This window comes from Theropithecus gelada, chromosome 19 (genome assembly GCF_003255815.1).
Source record: "Theropithecus gelada isolate Dixy chromosome 19, Tgel_1.0, whole genome shotgun sequence".
Lineage (NCBI taxonomy): Eukaryota > Metazoa > Chordata > Mammalia > Primates > Cercopithecidae > Theropithecus > Theropithecus gelada.
The window spans coordinates 26622602-26633112 of NC_037687.1; the positions used below are offsets into that span (position 1 = coordinate 26622602).

At 55.1% G+C, this 10511-nt stretch overlaps 2 protein-coding genes and 1 non-coding gene across 3 annotated transcripts in view; 2 read left to right on the plus strand and 1 right to left on the minus strand.

The window, feature by feature from the left end:
• The first annotated feature begins 245 nt into the window (after positions 1–245).
• FCGRT (Fc fragment of IgG receptor and transporter) lies at positions 246–2631 on the plus strand. Its single transcript, XM_025365760.1, has 3 exons — positions 246–1131; positions 1804–1920; positions 2308–2631. The coding sequence occupies exons 1-3, from the start codon at positions 873–875 to the stop codon at positions 2415–2417; spliced, it is 486 nt and encodes a 161-aa protein (XP_025221545.1). The 5' UTR covers positions 246–872; the 3' UTR covers positions 2418–2631.
• A 1289-nt stretch (positions 2632–3920) lies between these two features.
• Positions 3921–10511, plus strand: part of RCN3 (reticulocalbin 3) — a 13051-nt gene continuing 6460 nt past the window's right edge. Inside the window, exons 1-4 of the mRNA XM_025369228.1 lie at positions 3921–4368; positions 4785–5032; positions 7025–7227; positions 9533–9705. Of these exons, the coding sequence (XP_025225013.1) occupies positions 4791–5032; positions 7025–7227; positions 9533–9705 (618 nt within the window). The 5' untranslated portion in view covers positions 3921–4368; positions 4785–4790. The remainder of the gene's footprint in view (positions 4369–4784; positions 5033–7024; positions 7228–9532; positions 9706–10511) is intronic.
• Positions 7505–7577, minus strand: TRNAK-UUU. The gene has a single exon. It is a non-coding gene; the product is annotated as a tRNA-Lys (tRNA).

The following is a 10511-nucleotide window of genomic DNA, read 5'->3' on the forward strand; positions in this document are numbered from 1 at the left end:
CGAGGTCAGGAGATTGAGACCATCCTGGCTAAGATGGTGAAACCCCATCTCTACTAAAAATACAAAAAACTGTCGGCGTGGTGACGGGCGCCTGTAGTTGCAGCTACTTGGGAGGCTGAGGCAGGAGAATGGCGTAAACCTGGGAGGCACAGCTTGCAGTGAGCAGAGATCCTGCCACTGCACACCAGCCTGGACGACAGAGCGAGACTCCGTCTCAAAAAAAAAAAAAAAAAATGTAAATACTTACAGGACTGCTGACGTTTTAAATTTCCTCTTGTGTCAGTTTAGAAGGTTGTATTTATCAAGAATGTGTTCAGTTCATCTAAATTTTCAAATGTGTTAGTAAGGAATTTTTCATAATTATCCTCTATCTTTTTTTTTTCCTTTCCCCGAGACGGGGTCTCGCTCTGTCACTCAGGCTGGAGTGCAGTAGCGCGATCCCAGCTCACTGCAACCTCTGCCTTCCAGGTTCAAGCGATTCTCCTGCCTCAGCCTCCTGAGTAGCTGGGACTACAGGTGCCCAGCTAATTTTTGTATTTTTAGTAGAGATGGGGTTTCACCACGTTGGCCAGTCTGGTCTCAAACTCCTGACCCCAGGTGATCCACCCACTTTGGCCTCCCAAAGTGTTGGGATTACAGGCGTGAGCCACCATGCCCAGCCCAGGGAGGTGACATCTTGAGGGGACACCTTCAGGGTGGATAGGTTCAGTCTCTGTCACCTGGGAAGCGCCTCCTCTTTTACCACCACATTATCCGGGGTTAGCACATTGCAAACATGGAGGCCTCTTTCTGTCCTTACCCAGCCCTGGCCCTGGGAGTGGTGGGCTCGGGGCTTAGACCTGTCTGCCTGGTTTCCTGCAGAGCCCCCCTCCATGCGCCTGAAGGCCCGACCCGGCAACCCTGGCTTTTCCGTGCTTACCTGCAGCGCCTTCTCCTTCTACCCTCCGGAACTGCAACTTCGGTTCCTGCGGAATGGGCTGGCCGCTGGCACCGGCCAGGGCGACTTCGGCCCCAACAGTGATGGCTCCTTCCACGCCTCGTCGTCACTAACAGTCAAAAGTGGCGATGAGCACCACTACTGCTGCATCGTGCAGCACGTGGGGCTGGCGCAGCCCCTCAGGGTGGAGCTGGGTGAGGCCCCGCCCGGTGGTGATGCTCCTGGTTTCCCGTTGCCTTGTCTCACTGCTGCGCTGGTCCTTCCTGAGTCTGACCTTCCTCCCCGCTGCTGCCACCTCCTTGAATCTGACTGCCTTGTGCCTCGCGCCTGTCAGTGCCCCCAAAGCCTGATGCCTTGTCCTTCCCAAGGCCGACTGCCTTCTGTCCTGCTGCTTCTGGCCTCACTGAGTCTGAAGAGCTGTTAACCACCATGGCCAGTCCTCCCTGAGTCTGACCGTCTTCCATCCTGCTGCTGCAGCTGCTGCAGGTCTTCCTGGAATCTGACCATTCGTTGTCTGCTATGCCCGTCCTCACCAAGACTGACCACCTGCTGCCTTGCTACTGCCGGAGCCCATGAGGCTGACTTCCCACTGCTCTGCCTGCCTCTCCCCGCTGCGCCGGGACAGCCCCACCCTGCCACTGCTGGTCCATTGCTGGTGTGACCGCGGCCGCTCGTGCTGTGGCTGGTTCTTACATCCAGCCTGGGGGCACCCTGCCGAGATCGCCCGCCTGGCCTTGCCTCTGTCCATCAGACACTTGGTGCTGGGATCTCCGAGGCTGGGAGGGACTGGGACCCCCCAGTGCTGTGTCCTGACTGGGTGGGGGTGGACGGGCTGCTCCACATCTCACAGCGTTCTCTGGCTGCAGAAACTCCAGCCAAGTCCTCGGTGCTCGTGGTGGGAATCGTCATCGGTGTCTTGCTACTCACGGCAGCGGCTGTAGGAGGAGCTCTGTTGTGGAGAAGGATGAGGAGTGGGCTGCCAGGTGTGGGCAGCGGGAGGAAGAGCCTTGGAGAGAGGGACAGTGACCCCAAGAGAGGGGCAAACAGACCTGGGAGGAGAGAGACCTGGTGTGGGGACAGACCCAAAGAGAGGAGGACAGAGACCAGAGAGAAGTGGAGACAGAAACCCAGAGACGGGGGAACAGAGGCACAGAGAGAGGGGACAGAGGAAGGGGGAGACAGAGACCCCGAGGAGGGAGGCAAAGATGTAGAAAGAGGGAGGATGGAAAATTGGGAGAAGGGGAGACAGGCCCAGAAGGAAGGGGTTAGAGACTGAGGGAGTGTGTGTGAGACACACACAGAAATGGGGGATGCCAGTCAGACCCAGAGCACCTCAGAGATTCTGATGACCGCCCCCTCTCTCTCCACAGCCCCTTGGATCTCCCTCCGTGGAGATGACACCGGGTCCCTCCTGCCCACCCCGGGGGAGGCCCAGGATGCTGATTCGAAGGATATAAATGTGATCCCAACCACTGCCTGACCATCCGCCATTCCGACTGCTAAAAGCGAATGTAGTCAGGCCCCTTTCATGCTGTGAGACCTCCTGGAACACTGGCATCTCTGAGCCTCCAGAAGGGGTCCTGGGCCATGTTGTCCTCCCTCTGGAGCCCCGTCCTGTGGTCTGCCTCAGTTTCCCCTCCTAATACATATGGCTCTTTTCCACCTCGATAATATAACACGAGTTTGGGCCCGAATCAGTGTGTTCTCATCATTTTTCAGGCAGGGGAGGTAAGGGAATAAGTCAGGGGACTGGCCGCTGAGGCTTAGATCTCTCCTACAGGTAACATGCTGCCACAGGGGAACCTGCCAGTTTTATACATCAGGTCACGTATTTTCTTTTTCTTTTTTTCTTTTTTTTTTTTTTTGACGGAGTCTTGCTCTGTTTGCCCAGGCTGAAGTGCAGTGGCGTGATCTTGGCTCACTGCAAGCTCCACCTCTTGGGTTCACACCATTCTGCCTCAGCCTCCCAAGTAGCTGGGACTACAGGTGCCTGCCACCATGCCTGGAAATTTTTTTGTATTTTTAGTAGAGATGGGGTTTCACCATGTTAGCCAGGATAGTCTCGATCTTCTGACCTGGTGATCCACCCGCCTCTGCCTCCCAAAGTGCTGGGATTACAGGTGTGAGCCACTGCGCCCAGCCTGTTCTTTTTTTTTTTTTTTTTTTGAGACGGAATCTTGCTCTATAGCCCAGGCTGCCAGGCTGGAGTACAGTGGCTTGATCTCGGTTCACCACAACCTCCGCTTCCCAGGTTCAAGCGATTCTCCTGCCTCAGCCTCCCCAGTAGCTGGGATTACGGCCATGCGCCACCACACCTGGCTAATTTTGTATGTTTAGTAGAGACGGGAGTTTCACCATGTTGGTCAGGCTGGTCTGGAACTCTTGACCTTAGGTGATCCACCTGCCTCAGCCTCCCAAAGTTCTGGGATTACAGGCGTTGAGCTACTGTGCTCATGTATTTTTAATTCATAACTTTTACAAATGTTTACTGGATAACTGCCGTACCAGGCATTTTGAGGAATTCTTGGCCACTGTCTGACCATCTGAATCGCTGGAGCAGAAGAGGAGCGAGGAGCACTGTTCACTCTTGGAGGAAATGGGGTATTTCCTCCAGCCCCTCAATTCGGCTTGTCCTTTTTTTTTTTCTTTTTTTTTTCTTTTTTTTTTTTGGGGATGGAGTTTCGCTCTTGTTGCCCAGGCTGGAATGCAATGGCGCGCGGCTGACCGCAACCTCCGCCTCCCGGGTTCAAGCGATTCTCCTGCCTCAGCCTCCCAAAGTAGTTGGGATTACAGGCATGCACCACCACACCCAGCTAATTTTGTATGTTTAGTAGAGACGGGGTTTCTCCATTTTGGTCAGGCTGGTCTCGAACTCCCGACCTCAGGTGATCCGCCCGCCTCGGTCTCCCAAAGTGCTGCGATTACAGGCGTGAGCGTGAGCCACCGCGCCCGGCCTTCTTTTCTTTTCTTTCTTTTCTTTTCTTTTTTCTTTTTTTCTTTTTTTTTTTTTTTTTTTTTTGGTATAGGACTGTTGGGACTTAACACCTCTTTCTTAAACCATCCTGACAAAGGGAAAGAGGGGGAAAAATACATTTCCCGTGAGGCGTTGGGGCTAGAACAGCTGGAGGTGGACGGCAGAGTGCCGCGACGACTGACAGGAGTTGTAGTTCTCCCCGGCCGCGTCACTGCGGCGTCGCCCACCCGCCTTCCCTGGGCAGGCCGCGGTTTCCCTTGTGGACGTGGCGAGGGGCGCCGGCGGCCTTCCCGGCACTCGTTGGCCCCGCCCCGTGAGTCGCTCGTGCGAGCTCATTGGGCGGGGGGCGGGGCTCTGCGCAGCCAGAGGCGGGGCCTGACTGGAGAGCGGCCGAATTGGGCACTTTTGCGGGAACGCAGAGCCGAGCGTGGAGAGCGGAGCGAAGCTGGATGACTGGGTAAAGGGAGTGGGTGGGGGGCCTCAGTCCAGGCAGGGCGGCTCGGGGCGGCTCGGGTCGAGGATCAGGGTCCGGACTGGGAGCAATGACGGGGAGCCTCCCTGACCTCTGGCTGGCCACAACTATGCCCTGTACTTTGCGTGGGATGTGCGCCACGTCTCTCCCTGAAATTCCCCCTCGCAGGTCTGGGACCCCCTGAGACTCCGTCAGAAGAGTCGGTCCCCCCATAGGTGGCTTTACCTCTAAGCATCACGCCCTCTTTTCCCCCATCGCCCGCCCTTTTTGAGCCCCAAAGTTTGTAGCCAACTTCCATCTCCCTGTCCTGTCCTAGGTAACCCCTCCACCCCGCCATTCTCCTGTCCCGTCTCTGTCCTCATACCTGTAACCCCTGACCCCTGGCCTTTGCCACTCCCCAGGGACCGATGATGTGGCAAGCATCGCTTCTGCTGCTGCTGTTGCTACTGAGGCACGGGGCCCAGGGGAAACCGTCCCCAGACGCAGGCCCTCATGGCCAGGGGAGGGTGCACCAGGCGGCCCCCCTGAGCGACGCCCCCCATGATGACTCCCACGGGAACTTCCAGTACGACCATGAGGCTTTCCTGGGACGGGAAGTGGCCAAGGAATTCGACCAACTCACCCCAGAGGAAAGCCAGGCCCGTCTGGGGTAGGAGAGACATGCGGTTGGGGCGTGTTCGGAGGTGGGGTTTGGGAGAGAGTTGCCGGGGTATTGACAGGGGTCAGAGAAATGGCGTGGACTGAACTTCAGTTCTTTGTGAGAAATGAAATTCTACCTTCTCTCCTTGGGAAAAGCAAATTAGGTTAAAATTGAGGCATGAAGAGGACCTTTGGCCCTTTTATTTATTTATTTATTTTGCGACAAGGTCTTACTTTGTTGCCCAGGACGGAGTGCAGTGGCACGATCTCAGCTCACTGCAACCTACACCTCCTGGGTTCAAGCGATTCTCCTGCCTCAGCCTCCCAAGTAGTGGAGATTACAGGCACCTACCACTGCACACAGTTAATTTTTGTATTTTTAGTAGAGACTGGGTTTCACCATGTTGGCTAGGCTGGTCTTGAACTCCTGACCTCAGGTGATCTGCCCACCTCGGCCTCCCAAAGTGCTGGAATTACAGGCGTGAGCCACCGTGCCCGGCCTATTATATTATTATCATTATTTGAGACGGAGTCTCGCTCTGTTGCCCAGGCTGGAGTGCAGTGGTACTATCTGGGCTCACTGCAACCTCCACCTCCTGGATTCAAGCAGTTCTCCCGTGTCAGCCTTCGAGTAGCTGGGATTTCAGGTTCGGGCCACCACGCCCGGCTAATTTTTGTGTTTTTAATAGAGATGAGGTTTCACTATGTGGGCCAGGCTGGTCTGGAAGGCCTGATCTCAAGCGATCCGCCCGTCTTGGCTTGCCAAGCCTGGGATTACAGGTGTGAGTCACCACGCCTGTCCTGTCCTAAGTGCTTTCCATGGCCAAACTCATTTATTCCCCAGAGCTGCCCTTTTGGGGTAGGTACCATTTTTTCTCTCTATTTTACAGAGGGGTAACCGAGGCACAAGAGAGGTTAAGTCACTTGCCCACAGTCACACAGCCAGTAAGAGGAAGTGGCTGGATTTGGACCTAAAATGTCTGGCTGTGGAGCCCAAGCTCTTAACAACAGCAGTAACTTCAGAGAAGGGTGTGAATCTGGGGACAGAGTCGGCCCTTGACAGACCGGAGCAGAGACCACCTGGTGCGGGAGGTGGGGCGGTGACTCAGGCAGGCCTGGAGAGGGCTCTGCTGTGTCAGATTTTCTTTTTTTTTTTTTTCTGTCTCAGATTTTCGACCTTAGGGAGGGGGCTGCGGGGGTCTAGGGACGGTGACAGGGAGGAGGGCTCCATGTAGTCTCTGTTAATTAGAGATTGGGCGAGGGACCGGCCTGACATGGAGAGGAGAAGGGCCGGGGAGCTGACAAGCGTGGCCCGAGAGAAGGGGCGAGATGGAACCTAAGTGGCTTGACATGTGACGGGGAGGGGCACAGGAGCCCCGAGGAGCATGGGGAGGGGTATAGAGAGACCGAGCCCCTGGGGTTGCGGGTGATGGTCCTCGGGCAGTGCCTGATTCAGCCGGGAGCAGGCAGGAGAAAGCCACCAGGCGCAGCGCAGGGCAGGGCTGGAGGGATAGGAGCCTGAAATTGACACGCGCAGCCTGGTAAGGGGGCGGGGTATGGGGCGGGTCGGGGCCTGAGACAGCCGGGGCTCGGGGGTGTGGCCGTGGCTGTCTGGGTTCAAAGTCAGTCTTGGAACAGGGTCCCCCTGGCAAGGGGCGCAGTGCGACGCCGCGCTCCCCATCACCACCACAGCTCAGCCCAGCTAGAGGTGCAGCACGTGCAGGCCGAGGGCGGGGCCGGCGCGGAGAGGGTGGCCCTGCATCGTCGTAGGTCTCTCCCACGCAGTGCTCCCAGCAGGCCCGCTCGTTTTCAGGAAGGGCGTGACTTGTCCCGGGGGTGGACCCTAGGCTGAGGGTCCTCCGCTGGGTTTGGTCCCGAAATTGACACGCGTCCCTCCCCAGTTCACCCGCGGATCCGATGTGTCCCAGGGGGCGTGGCCCCGTGCGAGGGGCGGGGCCTGGGGCGGGACCAGAGACTGACTTGTGCCCGCCCCGGCTCGCAGGCGGATCGTGGACCGCATGGACCGCGCGGGGGACGGCGACGGCTGGGTATCGCTGGCCGAGCTTCGCGCGTGGATCGCGCACACGCAGCAGCGGCACATACGGGACTCGGTGAGCGCGGCCTGGGACACGTACGACACGGACCGCGACGGGCGTGTGGGTTGGGAGGAGCTGCGCAACGCCACCTATGGCCACTACGCGCCCGGTACGCGGCGAGCCCCCGACCCTGCTCCCCATACAACGTTACCCCGACCTCTGGACCGCCCTCATTCTGAGAACCTGAACCCGTTTACCCGGAGTCCCTGGCCCCTAACCAGGCTCTACCCACTTTTAGGAGCCCATCACTGAGATCTTCACTTTCTCACCTCTGGCTTCTCTTTTTTGTTTTTCGTTTGCTTATTTTTCTGGTATTTAGCTGCATACTAAAAACGATCTTTTTTTCAAACATGAAGTCAGAATTAGATGCTAAAAGCCACTGAACACGCCCAAAGAGGGACTTGAACCCTGGGCCCTCAGATTAAAAGTCCAATGCTCTACCAACTGAGCTACCCAGGCTCCCTTCAGGAAGTTTATTCTGGGACCTGCTACCTCTATGACAATGTGACAGTATGACTAGGGAACTTCAGATCCACGGCCAAGGACACCTACTTTCCATGCTTTGTCATCCTGACCCCTAACCTCCGTGACATCATCCTGAGAACCCCAAAGCCAGTTACTCTGCCCCCGACTCTCAGATCCCTCCTTTCTGTCCCAAGCCCCAGCCCCAGTGGCCCACCCCTCCACACACACACACACACACACACACACACACACACACACACACACAGCCCTCATTCCCTCCCCCCTCTCCTCTCTGTCCCTGGCCCCAGCCTCCCCCTCCAGCCTGTCTTCCACAGGGCTCCAGGGGAGTCTTCACACCCAGCACTGACTCTGCCCCTCCCTCCCCTTCCTGGGCCCCCAGGAGACAGTCCCACTCCTCAGCCCGGACATCTCCACCTGTAGGTTTGTTTTTCTGCATTTTCTGCCCCAAATGGATCTTCTGTGGTTTTCCTGAACTCACCACACTCCTCAAACCTCTACCCTCTGCCCATATTGTTCCCTCCAATTACAATGCCCTTCCCTTCCTCTCAGTCAAGCCATCTCAGTCCCTGTAAGCTACCCCATCACAGCCTCAGTCTGGGGCCAAAAGGGCTACTATCAACTTAAAGTCCATCATTCCTGTCTCCACACCCTTGGATCAGTTATTTCTTCTCTCCGGGAATCAGTTTTTGCATTCAGAAAGTAGAACACATGGAAAAACCCACTGTGCCTGCTTTTTGTGATGATTACATTTTACATAAAGAGCTTAGCATATAATCTCTCACGAGTTAGCTAATTTATTGTGTGGATATAATATGTTATATAGCCTGGGTGCAATGGCTCATGCCTGTAATCCCAACACTTTGGGAGGCTGAGGCGGGTGGATCACTTGAGGTCAGGAGTTAGAGACCAGCCTGGCCAACATGGCAAAACCCCATCTCTACTAAAAAAAAAAAAAAAAAACTTAGCTGGGTGTGATGGCATGCACCTGTAACCACAGCTACTCTGGAGGGTGAGACACGAGAATCGCTTGAACCCAGGAGGCGGAAGTTGCAGTGAGCCGAGATTACAACACTGCACTCCAGCCTGGGTGACACAGGGAGACTGTGTCTCAAAAAAGTAAAAAAATAAAAAATAAAAAAAATAGGTTGGGCGCGGTGGCTAATGCCTGTAATCCCAGCACTTTGGGAGGCCAAGGTGGGTGGATCACGAGGTCAGGAGATCAAGACCATCCTGGCTAACACAGTGAAACCCTGTCTCTACTAAAAATACAAAAAATTAGCCAGGCGCGGTGGCGGGTGCCTATAGTCCCAGCTACTCAGGGGGTTGAGGCAGGAGAATGGCATGAACCCGGGAGGCAGAGCTTGCAGTGAGCCGAGACTGGGCCACTGGACTGCAGCCTGGGTGACAGCGAGACTCCATCTCAAAAAAAGAAAAATTAAAAATTAATAAATATATACACACTAATAATATATTATATATTATATACTTATATAATAAATATACATAAAAATTATATATAAAGTATCGATATATACTTTTTTTTGAGGGAGTTTCGCTCTTGTTGCCCAGGCTGGAGTGCAGTGGCGCAGTCTTGGCTCACTGCAACCTCCGCCTCCCAGGTTCAAGCTATTCTCCTGCCTCAGCCTCTCAAGTAGCTGGGATTACAGGCTAATTTTGTGTTTTTAGTAGAGATGGGGTTTCATCATGTTGGCCAGGCTGGTCTCGAACTCCTGACCTCAAGTGATCCGCCAGCCTCAGCCTCCCAAAGTGTTGGGATTACAGGCGTGAGACACCGCGTCCAGCCTATTGATATATACTTATTATTAACTCCACAGAAATATTTGTAGTCCAGTAGGATTTACTTTGTTTTAACCTGCTTGGCGTTTCCTCCATTAAGGCTCATCTCACTGAGACCTTTCCTTCCCCAGGTGAAGAATTCCATGACGTGGAGGACGCAGAGACCTACAAAAAGATGCTGGCTCGGGACGAGCGGCGTTTCCGGGTGGCCGACCAGGATGGGGACTCGATGGCCACTCGGGAGGAGCTGACGGCCTTCCTGCACCCCGAGGAGTTCCCTCACATGAGGGACATCGTGATTGCTGTGAGTGGCGGCTGGGGAACCCTGCCCCCCACACCCTTCCGGGAACCCAGTCTTCTGGTTCCGGTCCTGCTTCCCAGCACAGATCTTGGGGCAGGCAGTCACCTGGCTCTCCAGCATCTTGCCAGGGAACCCAGGCCACAAGCACAGGTCAGGGGAGGGTGACCTTTCCCACCTCCACTCTCAGACCCCTGGGGTCTGATCTCTCCTCGTCTGGCCTCCCCCTCCCTGTGCTCATATTTGGGGTCCAGGCCCCCAACTTTCCCTCAGACAGTCACTGTGCCCCACCCTATACAATTTCTTTTTTTTTTTTGAGATATAGTCTCCCTCAGTCGCCTAGGCTGGAGAGCAGTGGTGTGATCTTGGCTCACTGCACTCTCCACCTCCCAGGTTCAAGCAATTCTCCTGCCTCAGCGTCCTAAGTAGCTGGGATTATAGGCTTGCACCACCACACCTGGCTAATTTTTAGCAGAGATGGGGTTTCTCCATGTTGGTTAGGCTGGTCTCAAACTCGACCTCAGGTGATCCGCCCACCTCAGCCTCCCAAAGTGCTGGGATTACAGGCATGAGCCACCATGCCCGGCCAATTTTGTATTTGTTTTCTAGTAGAGATGGGATTTCACCATGTTGGCCAGGCTGGTCTTGAACTCCTGACTTCAGGTGATCTGCCCACCTCGGCCTCCCAAAGTGCTAGGATTACAGGCGTGAGCCACCATGCCTGACACCAAAATGTGCTTTGTTCTGTAGAAGAAGGTTTTTTCAAATTTCCTTCCTTTTTTTTTTTTTTTTTTTTTTTTTTGAGACGGCCC

Bases quoted from the DNA above. Each gene is read 5' to 3' on its own strand.
- FCGRT (XM_025365760.1), top strand. From the start codon at position 873: ATGCGCCTGAAGGCCCGACCCGGCAACCCTGGCTTTTCCGTGCTTACC. The intron at 1,132-1,803 runs GTGAGGCCCCGC...CTCTGGCTGCAG, and splicing joins GCCCCTCAGGGTGGAGCTGG to AAACTCCAGCCAAGTCCTCG. The intron at 1,921-2,307 runs GTGTGGGCAGCG...CTCTCTCCACAG, and splicing joins GATGAGGAGTGGGCTGCCAG to CCCCTTGGATCTCCCTCCGT.